General features: G+C 42.5%; 1 protein-coding gene and 1 non-coding gene across 2 annotated transcripts; one reads left to right on the top strand and one right to left on the bottom strand.

Annotated features, from left to right (window-relative positions):
• The first annotated feature begins 3,670 nt into the window (after nt 1-3,670).
• On the top strand, nt 3,671-14,564 carry LOC140011249 (uncharacterized). The gene is made up of 2 exons (XM_072060021.1): nt 3,671-5,598; nt 14,264-14,564. Exons 1-2 carry the CDS (start codon nt 3,671-3,673, stop codon nt 14,562-14,564), a joined length of 2,229 nt encoding a protein of 742 aa, XP_071916122.1.
• Nucleotides 3,842-3,948, bottom strand: LOC140012362 (small nucleolar RNA R71). The gene has a single exon (XR_011819544.1). It is a non-coding gene; the product is annotated as a small nucleolar RNA R71 (small nucleolar RNA).
• Nucleotides 14,565-15,634: the final 1,070 nt, after the last annotated feature.

Genomic DNA, 15,634 nt, shown 5'->3' with positions numbered 1-15,634 from the left:
GGATGGGGTGGAGAGTCAGTGGAGGGGGCAGTCGGAGGCACCCGGGGCTGTGGTCCGCCCTCGCCAGGGGGCGTAAACTGATAGACATCGCCCATTTTGAAAATAACCCCCATTCGCTCCAAGCTGCGCAAATCCAGTGGCTCTATCTCACGAGGCAGAGCGAAGCGGTGCTCTCCGTCGAGGTCTAACAACCCCAATCGAATGGCTAAGTGAGCAATGAGTGAGCCCAGAATCACCGATTTATTATGCTTTTGAATGACCGATTGCATTTGGGTGGCTACCCAACATCCCAAGTTAACCTGAATTTTGTTGCACATGCACCAAAGAAAATAAAACTCCGCCTTGATGAGAGTGCCGGAGGAATCCTTCAGGCCCGAGAAATTGTGCGCCAAAAGCCGATGGATGGCCTTCAAAACAGGATCCTTTAGATGAGAGGCCTTGGACTGACTCGGATTGTAAAGTTGACGATCCGTGGACCACTCCCTCCAAATGTCAATGTAATCCGTAGAAAACGGTCTGGTGTAGTCACACGCACTGTTTATATATGCCCCAGATGCAATGGTATCTTCACTAACAAACCCCAAAGTCAGATTAAATTCATTAATGGACATACTATACTGTGTGCCCCTTAATCTAAAGTGAATAGTCCCCTCCTCATCCAAAGTGATGAATTCATTTTTTAAGAACTCGAAGGCGGAGTAGAATTCACAACACAGCTCCTCAAACGTGGGGTAACCAATGGTGAGGTACTTTTCCCAACCTATTGCCGGGAACAATTATTTAACTTCTCGGGCAATCTGCAAATGGTTCAGGATTGGGGCATGGAAGCATTTACAAGGGGCAACGGGACGGTACACTAAGCTGTTAAGCCGGTCCCGCTGCTCCCTCGTAAGGTCAGCGACCGATTCCCCCCACTTCCCGAGAGACATAGTGCTCTTATTCAGGCCAAAACGGGACCGAATTGGGGGTTGAACCGGGGCTCGTCGCTTACTAGGTTTGGACCCAGACGGCCCGGCAGTTGTTGCCTTTTTTGGAGGCATTCGGTGACCACAGGCGAAGTGTAAATCAGCTCAGAGACAGCCAACCAACCACCAAATACAGATAGGGGACCACAATTAACAATTAATATCCACTAGTCAGTAGTCCAATATCCCGAAGGGAAGACAATTACCCTATCAAACGACGACAAGGCAACAAACACAAGAACTCCCTACTGGTGTCACGTGGCAGACAACAATAATTAAGACAAGCAGAATCGAACCCCCAAACAATGAATTAATCCTAAATTGCCTGTCCAGTACATTCTCATTTTGACGACCTTGTCAGGGTTGCGGGATGCCTGTGCTAGTATAAATTACTGCATGACCTTTGCTTTCTTGATTGTATTTCTGAGTTCTGAAATGCTTAAGGACAAGCATTGTCTAGATGTGGGGGGATTTGATAGAGCGGTTATTTCGCACACTTTGCACCATTATTTTGTCCTAATTATGATTAGTCATGCTGCTGAGAATTGGGATTTTGCTCATATTTGGTATTTGTGTAAAGTGTAGGTGGTTGGCGTAAAAGTGCTCTCGCAGAACAAATTTCCAGAAGACTTTTTGTCTCAGGACGTGCCCACGCCAGAGACCGAAAGAGGTACATCAAAAGGACGGACCTGCGGGATTAATTGCAGAAAAGCCAACTAAGGATCCCGGTCCACGTGAACCCGAAGCACTGGATCAGAACCTTTAAACAAAAGCTTAGTCCCTCCTGACCCTTGAGAGACCACGGGCAGCGGCTTCAATTAAAAAAAAAAAAGAAAGGGCCAGAGGTCGAGGGTAATGAGAATGAGGAAGCTAGGTCCACATGGACCAGCTACACGGGATTAAAACCCCAATGAAGAGAAAAGCTTTGCTCCTGGGTGGACTTCTCCTGCGGCGCTATATAAGAAGACAAGAAAATGGGCCAGACGGCAGAGGGATTTCCTAGATTAGCTCTTGCTTGCTTTAAAAAGTCAAACATTTGCTTTTCTTTGAGATAGCAATCAATTAGGCTAGCTTTTGTTTCTTTTCACCGTCGAACGCTTTTTCCCTTTTTCTCTTCGGCAGCAAGTAGAATAGCCTTTTGCTTTGTAACTGCGGCTCCAATACGAAGACGAAGCCAGGTTTCTCTTTGTTGTTATTTCGAGTAATTCACTTTCCCCAATTTCTCGGCAATTAATTTTTGAGCAATTGTGTGGATGATATTAATCAAATCACGCGAGCTTGACATGATGAGGAGCGGCTAATTTTCTCCCCTACCAAAAGGTCGACGCGAAGGCTCGGTTCATAATATATGTGAGATCTAATCGAATCTTCATTATTTCTTTCAATTTGTTGTTATTCGTGCGTTTCCTGAATTAATTGTTCACGGGTATTTTATTAATTGAATATCAACGGTCGGGTATTTGATTTAATTTAATAGCCTACTGTCACATTAACTAAATTAAATCCGTAATTGTTCGTTTAGTTGATACCTAGTGACAACCACCATAATTGACTTTATGTTAGGGAAACGTAAGATCTAATTTAAATAAACCCTCTTAGCGTGTTTATTAGTTAGTGTTAGGTTCTTCTAGTTTTAATACAATTGGATAATTAAATTCCTACGGTCGTACCTAGGATTGTTATCTGGTTAGAGAAGCAGTCAATAGTCGTACCTTGACTGTCGAAAAAGTAAGGAAGAACTGGTTGTCAGAACTTGTTGATAACTATAACCAACCTAGTGATGAATGGATGAAATATCTTTGCATCGATGATCATTTAATTGGACCGTGCCTGAACAGTTGATCCTTTGGGTAGAATTTTATTAATTGCTATTTTTAGGAAATTGTACTTGTTGAGTTAGCTCTTGAATTTTATTTATTTCATTTTTATTTTCATCCCATTAATTATCCCCCGATTTCATTGTATTGACTTGGAAAGAAATAATTTCCTACCCGCTCCCTGTGGAATCGACCCTACTTGCCATTGTACGCAAAATTAATATTTTTATAGACAAATCTGGTATATCGGATCAAGTAAACTTTTCGGAAATAGGGTGAATCAAGTAACCCATTGGACACCTAGGGTCCCTGCTCCAGTACTTGGATTTTTTCTATAATTAATTATGGTGGTAATTAGGACTTTTTAGTAATTATTATTGCACAGGTTCGGTTCCTATCAATTTTTGGCGCCATTGTCGGGGAGCGGTGTTTTGGTTAATTTTGTTTCTTTCCAGGTTGTTTTATTTGGATTTGTCTGGTATTTTTCTAATTTATGCATCGTTCTTCTCGCACAGGTGAATTGATTTTCGATCTGGAGGTAAAGAAGACTGTACGCCGAACTAGAAAATAGACTAGACAACTCAGAGAGAAGCAGTCTAGCATAGCTTCTCAGGAACTAGATTCAGAGATCGAATCATCAGATTCAAGTGGTGATAGTTTAAGTGATTTAGGCCAAGAGGACATCCTTATGGCGAATGCAAGAACACTAAGGGAGTTGGCTGCTCCAGAATTGCCCCAGCAGCCCTTGTGCATCACATTTCCAACGTTGGCTGAAAATACCTCATTCGAATTGAAGTCGGGCTGATTCACCTCCTACCCACATTCCATGGCCTCTCGGTTGAGGAGCCCCATAAACACATCCAAGAGTTCGATGTGGTATGCTCCAGTATGAAGTCTCCAGACATTACAGAGGAGCAGATCAAACTCAGGGCTTTTCCTTTCTCCCTTAAGGATGCAGCAAAGAATTGGTTATACTATCTACCTGCCGGTAGTATCACCACATGGGCCCAATTTAAGAAGAAATTTTTGGAAAAATTCTTCCCTGCATCCCGGGCTGCGAGTCTAAGAAAAGAGATATGCGGCATTAAGCAGTACCCTGAAAAATCCCTATACGACTATTGGGAGAGGTTCAATAAGTTGTGCACTAGATGTCCACAGCATCAAATTAGTGAACAACTGTTGATCCAGTATATCTATGAGGGACTACAGTCATCGGATAGGAGTATCATTGACGTTGCGAGCGGGGGAGCATTGGCGAACAAGACACCAAGGGAAGCATGGCTACTTATTGAGTCGATGGCGAAAAATTCCCAACAGTTTGGTTTTCGTGAAAATAACCCTACCCGTAGGGTTAATGAGGTAGAGACGTCGTCCATTCAGCAGCAGTTAACTGAGTTAACGTCTTTCGTGCGGCAATTAGCTGTGGGGAACGTGCACCAAGCAAAGGTCTGTGGAATCTCCACAAATGTGGGCCACCCCACCGACTCATATCCTATGATGCAAGAGGATGGAGTTGAACAAGTGAACATGTCTAGAGGCGTGCCCGCGCCTCGTAAACCGTACGATCCATACTCCAACACATATAATCCGGGTTGGAGAGATCACCCCAATTTCAGCTATGGGAATAGGCCACAAAATTCATTTTCAAATCGTCCACTGGAATTCCAGCAACCGTGGCAACCAAAGCCACAACCTTCGTCGTCTAACTCAGGAGGCTCTTTGGAGGAAATCGTCAAGAGTTTAGCCACGAGCACCACTCAGTTCCAACAGGAGACTAGAGTGGGTATGAAAAACCTGGAGAATCAGATAAGTCCTATGGCAACCGTGATTAATCGTTTGGAGTCCCAAGTTTTTGAAAAATTACCATCGCAGTCCGAGACAAACCTCAAGAATGTTAGTGCCATGACACTGAGGAGTGGTAGAGAAGTGGAAGGGTCCAAAGCCACGAACTTAAAAAGTATGAGTGAAGATGAAATCGAGAAGGAGAAGGAAGAGGAAGGACACATCCGTGACAACTCTGAGGTAACTCTTGCTCCCTCTGTACCCATTAAATCTAACTTACCTCCTTTTCCATGCAGGTTGGAGAAGACGAAGAAGGCGGAGAAGGAGAAAGAGATCTTTGAGGTATTCAGAAAAGTGGAGATCAACATTCCTTTGTTGGAAGCTATCAAGCAAGTGCCGAAATATGCAAAATTTCTCAAGGACTTGTGCACTCATAAGAGAAAGTTGAGAGCAGATGAAAGAGTAGCGGTGGGAGAGAATGTATCAGCCATGCTCCAGAGAAAACTCCCACCCAAATGTGGGGATCCAGGTATGTTCACGATCCCTTATAAGATTGGAAATACGCCGATCAGGAAGGCCATGTTGAATTTAGGGGCGTCAATCAATGTAATGCAAAAAACTATTTATACGTCCCTAAATCTAGGGCCACTAAAAGAAACGGCCATCATAATCCAACTAGCCGATCGCACTAACGCCTACTCAGAAGGGCTAGTTGAGGATGTCTTAATTCAGGTAAATGAATTAGTCTTTCCTGCAGACTTTTATATCCTGAACATGGGAGATGAAAAGTCGTTAAATCCGTCGCCTATTTTGTTAGGTAGACCGTTTTTTAGCACTACCAGAACTAAGATAGATGTGAATGAGGGTACTTTATCAATGAAATTTGATGGTGAAAGGGTGCATTTTAATATTTTTGAGACGATGAAGTATCGAGAGGGTTCTAACTCAGTCTTTGCTTTGATTGTTATTGAGTCTCTTGTACAGGAAACTTTCGAGTTAGGTGGTGAAAACGTACTAACAGGGTGTCGAAACCTGTACAATAATAAAATTAAACCTAATCGCCAGTTAAAATGACCAAAATCCAATTTCAAGTGCTGGAGTAGGGACTTGATAGGGCGTTAATTGTTAGTAATTTTATTGGTAATTTCCCCTTTGTCCTTGCCAAATATTGTTTTGAATTGTCGATATATACTTATATTTGGTATTTGGACCTATCTACAGGAAAGGGATTTGAAAAGTGCTTAAAAAGGGGGACTTGCTGGAGGAAATTGCCCCACACGTAAAAAAGTCCAAAAAGCCTCACAGAACTGGCCTGCATGAAGCTACAGACGGATGGCATTTCTTTTGGCTGATTAGAAGAATTGCTGACTAGGACTCTTACTAGGAAGTCTTTGCCTAGCAATAGGAAACGAGAAGGAGAAAAACTCGGCAGAGCTTCAGTTCACGGCTTGTACTCTTTTACTCCAATCTTGGCAGGGACCACACGAAAAAGATTGATCATTAGTGATTCTTTGGAATTCTTTGGAAAAGAAACGTACAGAGGCTTGTGCTAATTCGTGGGGACCGCACAGGGGCTCAAAACAAGGAGGTGAATTCGGCAGGCTTGTGCTAATTCGTGGGGACCACGGAGAGAAGTGAAGCAATTTGTTTTAGATTAGGAGACAATTCTTTTCTTTTGGCCGCGGCTTTATCTTTGGGGATTTGAGAGTTTTTTAGAGTAGTTTTTAGTTTTGTTTCTTTCTTGGCTCTTTTGATGGCCTGGACCTCAATTAAATTACGTGGAGATTTTCTCATGAGGCGTGGCTAAGTTTCTCATCTAGTCGAGGAACAACGGAGGACTTGGTTCTACTAAATTTGTGAGATCGAATTAGTTTTTATTTATTTCCTATTATCTTCTGGTATTCGTCTATCTTCTGCTTTTTGTTCATATGGTTGTTTTATTATTCGATTATCCAGGGCCCGGATTCTAGATTAATTCAATAACCTGAAGCCAATTAGGGTAGTTAAATCCGTAATTGTTTAATTATTCTAAACTGGTGGCAACTGGCATGATTGGGTTTGTGTCAGGGAGATAGGCAGGCTAACTTAAAGAGACCCTCGTAGCGTGTTGATTGGTTAGAATTAGGCTCTTCTAATTATTCATGCAATTAGGGAATTGAACTTCTATGGTCGTACCTAGGGTTATTTCCTGATTAGAGAAATAGTCAACGGTCGTACCTTGGCTATCGACAAATTGAGGAAGAGTTGGTTGTTTATCGCGTGTATGACAACTATAACTAATTTATCAGATAGTAACTGGAATAATCCTTGCATCTGTGATCGAATTAAGTGAACCATCTCCGAAGTTGTCTCTTGGCTAGAGTTCGTCCATTATTATTTTTATTGTGATAATTAGTTATTTGAGTTGTAGTTATTTTATTTTATTCCAAGTAATTTAGTTACTATCGTTTTCAAAAACCCCCCATATCTGGAACTTGAGAAGAAATTAAATTATCCCCAGTCCCTGTGGATTCGACCCTGCTTACCGCTATATACAGAATTTGTATTTTATTTAAGCAGGTCTTTATTATTGCACAGGTTCGACGCCTGTCAATTTTTGGCGCCGTTGCCGGGGACTGGTGCCAGATTAATTTGTTTCTTTTTGAGTTCATTTTTTTTTTATTATTTATTTTTCTCTTATTTTTTTTTTATATAGTTTATGGCTTCTAACACTCCGTATTTTGGTGATAGACTGGATTTTGTTTCCGGGGAAGGCGATGAGACTAGTTTTTTTTCTAAGTTTGCACGTGCAGAGGCAGTAAACTCTATTAGAAAAAGAATGGCTGCTGCAACCTGTAAAATTTGTTATGCCAGGGATCATTCAACCAGTATGTGCCCCGAATATCAAGATAATCTGAGTGTCCCACTCAATAATTATGGAGATTTTTCACCCTGGTCTCAAACGTGGTATAACCCTAATCCATACGGGTATGATCAAGGAGGGTGGGATAACTCCAATTATAATTATACAACGGGGCCAATGAATTTTCAGCAGTATGAGTCTCAAGAATCGTCATCTATGTCAGGTATGTCTCTTGAAGAGATAGTTGAACCAATAACTACTAATACATACCAATTCCAACAGGAGACACAAATGAGGAATGAGATGATGAAGGATGCAATGAATTATCTGGCAGATCAACTATGTCTTTTGACATCCAGAATAAATCGATTGGTTTCTCAAAGTGAAGAATTGCCCTCACAAACTATTATCGACCATGAGGAAGATGAGAGTGCAATTATCCTGACGAATGACATGGTGCTGCGAGAATCTCAAGAAGAAGGATCTAAAAGTGCAGTTGAAAAGGAAGTTGAAGTGCAAGACATGAGACCCCAACATCAAATGGTTCAAGTGAATGAATCCAGTGAACAATCTCCAAATGCGGTGACATCTCCTCCATTTCTTGATCAATATTTTCCTGACTCATATTCTTTAATTCCTGTTAGTGAGATTGATTTTATCATACCAGACGATTTTGAGTTTCATGACAGGAATAAGTTAAGAGTTACGATGGTCAAATATCTTGAACCGATAAAGGCGTGTGATGGAGGAGAGAGTGGAGAATGCAAATTATCGTTGACTTGTTTGGCGCCATTTACTAGTCCATGGAAGCCCGTAGCTCGTGTGCTCAAGAATTACTCTATTTACGAGGGCTATCAGGATTATATAGAGGATGAAGCACTGAAACGAGCCACAAGATTTTATCCTCCGTGAATAAATATGGCAATGTCTAGCCAAAGACATTAAAGAAAGGCGCTGCTTGGGAGGCAACCCAAGACTCTTTATTTTAGTTTTCTTATGCTTTTTGGAATTTTTGTTAAGTGTTAGTTGCATTTAGTGATTTGTTGCTTTTGTGGCAGGAAGCTAATAGTTAGACGTGCCCTCGTCAGGTGGTCACGCTTGAGGGGAAGAAATTTTCGTTCAGGTTCTGCGAACTCTATAGCAGTTAGACGTGCCCACGCCAGGTGGTCACGCCTGAGGGAAAGAAATTTTCGTTCAGGATCTGCGGACTCTATAGCAGTTAGACGTGCCCACGCCTAAGCTAGAGGTTCTTTGAAAAAAAAAAAAAATTTTATAAAAGTAATTTCCTTTTTCATTTTCAGTTTTGGTATTCAAAAATCGAATTTTCCAATCTCAATTCAATTTAGAACAAAAAATTATTCCAAAAAAAAAAAAAAAGAAGAAAATTCTTTCTTCTTCTTTTCTTTCTTTCTTCTTCCCTATTTCCCTTTTCCTTCTTTTCTTCTTTCGGCCGCCGGCCATCCCACCCAAATCATCGATCTCCACCACCACATCAGCTCCAACTTCCTCGCCGCCACAAGCTCGCCTGGCCCAAGCCGCGGCCCAGAGCGCCACTGCCCAGTCGCCATCGCTGCCGCACTCCTCTTCCTCCCGCGCGGCAGCATCGCGCGACCGAGACCAGCGCACCGCCAGCTCGCCCCCACTCCAGCAGCTTCTATCGCCATCTCCAGCCCGCGGCAGCTGCTGACTAGCCGCCATCCACCAGCGGCTACCCACTCGATCTCCACCTCACTCCACCTGCGCTCGACCACCCCAGATCCTCTCGCGTCCATCCACAAAGCTCGCGCGCCGCCAGTAGCTCCAGCCAGAAGTCGCAGCCACGCGACAGTCGAGCGCCGCCCATCTCCTCCTTAGCTGACCAGCGCACGTCACTGCTAGCTCCCGCGCCTCGCACAGCTGCACACCGCTGACCAGCTGCGCGCCGCGACCTCCCAGCTCGCTCCCACCTCTGCAGCAGCCTCTTGCTCCATCGCGTGACTTTTCCTTCCTCCCACGGCCTGCCCTAAACGCTGCCGTGCTGCCCCAAGCGCTCGGTCTCGCTGCCAACAACGGTGTCCGGTCCCTTTTTCCCTCTGTGGTTTACCAGTATCTGTTGCTTTTTAGTGTATTCTTTATTCATGGTGGGCAATGGCTTTTGTTTGATCGATATCTGGCCCCTTTTTGTGTTTCTCTTTTGCTTTTGTTTGTCTGAATTACTTGTTGTTGATTGAATTTGGGTGCTCCTGCTATCGATCGATCATATTTGATTTAATTCTTCCTTGTGTGCCCACCAGTGGTACTGGTGGGGTCTTCTCACTATAGTTGTTGCTTATATTTGGAGATGCTTGCTTGTTTGAAAATTCGAGTTCTTGGGATTAATTTGTTGCTTCAATTCTGAACGGCTGTTGCTAGAACTTTTGGTTGGATTGAGTGTGCAATCATCTGTCCAATTGGCGATAGTTGTCGCGATATTGTGTCCGATTGTGTCTAATTGCTGAAAGTTGTTGATTTAGTACGACACTAGCACAGTTCCTAGTTTGTTCGAGTTGCTGTTCTGTTGCATTATTGGGAGCTGTGCTCTAGTATTGTGGCTACTTTCCTGCATTTATTCGTTGAATTGGGATATGAATGTGCCGTTTACATTTGCTTATTGAAGTCGGTTGCCTTTAATTGACTTGCTTGGGGTATTTGGAGCAGTTGTTGCACTTTGGACGGCCTTAATTCTGAATTTGACTACATGGATTCCTTAAGTATTTATTGATTGCATTTGCTATAAGTGTTGGGGTCTGGTTTAATCTGTGATGTGGTTGAATTGTGCTTTTTATTCGTTGGGTTGGCTTTAAAATTGTTATTGCTTTGAATTTCCGGCTTCCATTATTTGTTGGCAATTGTAGTCTCTTGTTGCTTAGAGTGATACCTAGAGTCCATGGTGAAGCCACGAATGGCACTAGCTCTAGATGCGAGTTGATCCACAATTTCCACCTGCACCGCCCCTACTCCAGGGAAGTACCGTTGCCCCTCTCCTTCCTTCTACTTTTACATTATCACATTGAGGGCAATGTGTGAATTAGGTGTGGGGGGGAATCATTGTGGTGATAGTAATTTTGTTTTTAGTTTCTGGAGTCTTTTGTTTTACTTTTTTCTTTTTTTTTTTTTTTTTTAGTTTGTTTTTTGTCCATCTTTCGTTTATTTGCTTTTCTTTTCTTTTTTCTAGTGGTCAGTCTTCATATGAATACCAAGTTTTGATGTTGGATTGTTGTCTCTGATTCTGATGTTGCCAAGTTTATTAATAAAAGGTATCGAGTTGATGTGGTTGAGTTCAGGAACATCTTTTTGGTGAATCTCAATAATTGCTTGACTTTTCTAATTTTTAGTTAACTTTTCTAGGCATAGGGAATGATTATTGGCATTTTTCTTGTGAATTGGTCCAATTATTAATTCTAGTTCTTCATGTTTGGAAATTTGAGGCTGGCTGCTGTTATTCATGTGTTGTTTTTAGATATTGTGTTATTTGGTTATAAATAAGAGTTGACTGTACTCCGCTAGTAGTTACTACTGAGTAACCGGGGATCTTCACCTAAAGTGTCGATTTTCTCGTTAAAAGGTAGTAATTGCTATGAGTGCGTGGTCCTGTAGCGATTGGAGCTGAGTAACCGGGCTCCTCCATCTATCAAATGTTGGAGTTCGCGTCAAAAGGCTCTAAGGGCTATAGACTAAGTCTTTTGTTACTAAAAAAAAAAAAAAAAAAAAAAGGGAAAAAATAAAATAAAGATTGTGTTAGTATGTGAATAAGTCAGCTTGCCGGTTTGTGATCTTAATGTCGAGATTTTGGTTAATAGTTGGACCATTTGCGGATTAATGTGAGCAACCATTCCTTTTTCTTAGATTAGTTTGTTTTAAATTGGAGAAGTTGGTGGTTGGAAAGCTAACCGGAGTGGTCTTTCTTGGATCTTAACTGTGATGCTTGATATATGTTTTTCTGGGTATCTTGGTAATATGATAGTTAGAGCAATAGCCATTATTGAATTTCGGTGTTCAATTGTTGTTCTCATGCTTGAGGGCAAGCATGGTTCAGGTGTGGGGGGAATTGATAGGGCGTTAATTGTTAGTAATTTTATTGGTAATTTCCCCTTTGTCCTTGCCAAATATTGTTTTGAATTGTCGATATATACTTATATTTGGTATTTGGACCTATCTACAGGAAAGGGATTTGAAAAGTGCTTAAAAAGGGGGACTTGCTGGAGGAAATTGCCCCACACGTAAAAAAGTCCAAAAAGCCTCACAGAACTGGCCTGCATGAAGCTACAGACGGATGGCATTTCTTTTGGCTGATTAGAAGAATTGCTGACTAGGACTCTTACTAGGAAGTCTTTGCCTAGCAATAGGAAACGAGAAGGAGAAAAACTCGGCAGAGCTTCAGTTCACGGCTTGTACTCTTTTACTCCAATCTTGGCAGGGACCACACGAAAAAGATTGATCATTAGTGATTCTTTGGAATTCTTTGGAAAAGAAACGTACAGAGGCTTGTGCTAATTCGTGGGGACCGCACAGGGGCTCAAAACAAGGAGGTGAATTCGGCAGGCTTGTGCTAATTCGTGGAGACCACGGAGAGAAGTGAAGCAATTTGTTTTAGATTAGGAGACAATTCTTTTCTTTTGGCCGCGGCTTTATCTTTGGGGATTTGAGAGTTTTTTAGAGTAGTTTTTAGTTTTGTTTCTTTCTTGGCACTTTTGATGGCCTGGACCTCAATTAAATTACGTGGAGATTTTCTCATGAGGCGTGGCTAAGTTTCTCATCTAGTCGAGGAACAACGGAGGACTTGGTTCTACTAAATTTGTGAGATCGAATTAGTTTTTATTTATTTCCTATTATCTTCTGGTATTCGTCTATCTTCTGCTTTTTGTTCATATGGTTGTTTTATTATTCGATTATCCAGGGCCCGGATTCTAGATTAATTCAATAACCTGAAGCCAATTAGGGTAGTTAAATCCGTAATTGTTTAATTATTCTAAACTGGTGGCAACTGGCATGATTGGGTTTGTGTCAGGGAGATAGGCAGGCTAACTTAAAGAGACCCTCGTAGCGTGTTGATTGGTTAGAATTAGGCTCTTCTAATTATTCATGCAATTAGGGAATTGAACTTCTATGGTCGTACCTAGGGTTATTTCCTGATTAGAGAAATAGTCAACGGTCGTACCTTGGCTATCGACAAATTGAGAAAGAGTTGGTTGTTTATCGCGTGTATGACAACTATAACTAATTTATCAGATAGTAACTGGAATAATCCTTGCATCTGTGATCGAATTAAGTGAACCATCTCCGAAGTTGTCTCTTGGCTAGAGTTCGTCCATTATTATTTTTATTGTGATAATTAGTTATTTGAGTTGTAGTTATTTTATTTTATTCCAAGTAATTTAGTTACTATCGTTTTCAAAAACCCCCCATATCTGGAACTTGAGAAGAAATTAAATTATCCCCAGTCCCTGTGGATTCGACCCTGCTTACCGCTATATACAGAATTTGTATTTTATTTAAGCAGGTCTTTATTATTGCACAGGTTCGACGCCTGTCAATTTTTGGCGCCGTTGCCGGGGACTGGTGCCAGATTAATTTGTTTCTTTTTGAGTTCATTTTTTTTTATTATTTATTTTTCTCTTATTTTTTTTTATATAGTTTATGGCTTCTAACACTCCGTATTTTGGTGATAGACTGAATTTTGTTTCCGGGGAAGGTGATGAGACTAGTTTTTTTTCTAAGTTTGCACATGCAGAGGCAGTAAACTCTATTAGAAAAAGAATGGCTGCTGCAACCTGTAAAATTTGTTATGCCAGGGATCATTCAACCAGTATGTGCCCCGAATATCAAGATAATCTGAGTGTCCCACTCAATAATTATGGAGATTTTTCACCCTGGTCTCAAACGTGGTATAACCCTAATCCATACGGGTATGATCAAGGAGGGTGGGATAACTCCAATTATAATTATACAACGGGGCCAATGAATTTTCAGCAGTATGAGTCTCAAGAATCGTCATCTATGTCAGGTATGTCTCTTGAAGAGATAGTTGAACCAATAACTACTAATACATACCAATTCCAACAGGAGACACAAATGAGGAATGAGATGATGAAGGATGCAATGAATTATCTGGCAGATCAACTATGTCTTTTGACATCCAGAATAAATCGATTGGTTTCTCAAAGTGAAGAATTGCCCTCACAAACTATTATCGACCATGAGGAAGATGAGAGTGCAATTATCCTGACGAATGACATGGTGCTGCGAGAATCTCAAGAAGAAGGATCTAAAAGTGCAGTTGAAAAGGAAGTTGAAGTGCAAGACATGAGACCCCAACATCAAATGGTTCAAGTGAATGAATCCAGTGAACAATCTCCAAATGCGGTGACATCTCATCCATTTCTTGATCAATATTTTCCTGACTCATATTCTTTAATTCCTGTTAGTGAGATTGATTTTATCATACCAGACGATTTTGAGTTTCATGACAGGAATAAGTTAAGAGCTACGATGGTCAAATATCTTGAACCGATAAAGGCGTGTGATGGAGGAGAGAGTGGAGAATGCAAATTATCGTTGACTTGTTTGGCGCCATTTACTAGTCCATGGAAGCCCGTAGCTCGTGTGCTCAAGAATTACTCTATTTACGAGGGCTATCAGGATTATATAGAGGATGAAGCACTGAAACGAGTCACAAGATTTTATCCTCCGTGAATAAATATGGCAATGTCTAGCCAAAGACATTAAAGAAAGGCGCTGCTTGGGAGGCAACCCAAGACTCTTTATTTTAGTTTTCTTATGCTTTTTGGAATTTTTGTTAAGTGTTAGTTGCATTTAGTGATTTGTTGCTTTTGTGGCAGGAAGCTAATAGTTAGACGTGCCCTCGTCAGGTGGTCACGCTTGAGGGGAAGAAATTTTCGTTCAGGTTCTGCGAACTCTATAGCAGTTAGACGTGCCCACGCCAGGTGGTCACGCCTGAGGGAAAGAAATTTTCGTTCAGGATCTGCAGTTAGCTTTGCTGCAGTTGTTGCCAATGGGTCGCCAGCTGCTGTGGGTGATGAAGGGATCGGTGAGGTTTCACTTTATCGGGGGAGCCTTCGCTACGTCTCTCCAGGCAAGATATGTGTGCTCTGGCGGCACCATACCGGAACGCACTGGTAGGGAGATTTGCTGCAGCCAGACCTTCAATGGAGGTTGTGCGGAAATTTTTCGTGTCACTGGGTCTCAAGGGAGAATGCGATGTGGGGCTGCTGGATCAGCGGCACATTCTGATTCGGCCTGCTCTTGAGGAGGACTACACCAGGCTCTTCTTGCGTAGGGTCTGGTTCGTCAGTAACGCTCCAATGGTGGTCTCGAAGTGGACCATCGATTTCAAGACCAATCAGGAGCCTTCCATAGTTCCGATATGGGTAGCTTTTCCGGGCTTGCCGATCTTTTTCTTTGCAAAGAATCTGGTTACCAAACTTGCGGCCACGCTGGGAAGAGTCCTCAAAATCGATTCTGCAACATCCACGCAGCGCAGACCATCTGTAGCCAGGGTATTGGTGGAGATGGATGTTTCTAAGGAGCCGGCGAATAGAGTCTGGATAGGTGATGATGACTATGGTTTTTGGCAGCCGGTGGAAGTGGAAAACTGGCCTTTGTTCTGTCACTACTGTGACCGGGTTGGCCATAAGGAGGAGGAGTGTTTTAAGAAAAACCCAACTCTGAAACCTGTTGGTGAGAAGAGGACCAATCTGCAGCAGCATGGGATGAGGGATTCACGACAGGCTTATCGGGTCAAGGAGCGAGATATCACCAAGGAGCATACAGCGGAGTTACCAGGCAATACCAGCACGCTTAATGCAGCGGAACCTCCAAATGGAAATAACTTGACAGAGACCAAGGATACGGCGGAGGCCTTAACTAGCAGCAGTGATGTGCGGGTGGTGGGTTCGGCCGCACTTGTGCAGCGCACGGTTGAGCATGGGTTGGTCACAGCAGGAAGGCCGGAGCCACCAAGTGGAAATAAGCTGATAGAGATCAAGGATACGGCAGAGGACTCAACGAGCGGTAGTGGAGTGCAAATGGTGGACGCATTTGTGCAGTTTGCGGCTGGGCAGGGCCTGGTTGCCGAAGGAAGGCCGGTTGTCTGCCTTCCGGGTGGCAGGTCGGCTGATGGGCAGCAAACTGCCCAGGAGGAGGGAGTAGATGGCGGTGGTAGCAAGGCCAAGCGGTGTGGCCAGCATGTG

This window comes from Coffea arabica, chromosome 7e (genome assembly GCF_036785885.1).
Source record: "Coffea arabica cultivar ET-39 chromosome 7e, Coffea Arabica ET-39 HiFi, whole genome shotgun sequence".
NCBI classification, from domain to species: Eukaryota; Viridiplantae; Streptophyta; class Magnoliopsida; order Gentianales; family Rubiaceae; genus Coffea; species Coffea arabica.
The sequence above is the reverse complement of the archived record's forward strand: the minus strand, read 5'-3'. Positions and strand labels throughout refer to the sequence as shown.

Excerpts from the sequence above, each read along its gene's own strand:
- LOC140011249 (XM_072060021.1), top strand. The coding sequence starts at position 3,671 with ATGAAGTCTCCAGACATTACAGAGGAGCAGATCAAACTCAGGGCTTTT. Across the intron at positions 5,599-14,263 it reads CTAACAGGGTGTCGAAACCT|GAAGCTAATAGTTAGACGTG; the intron begins GTACAATAATAA and ends CTTTTGTGGCAG.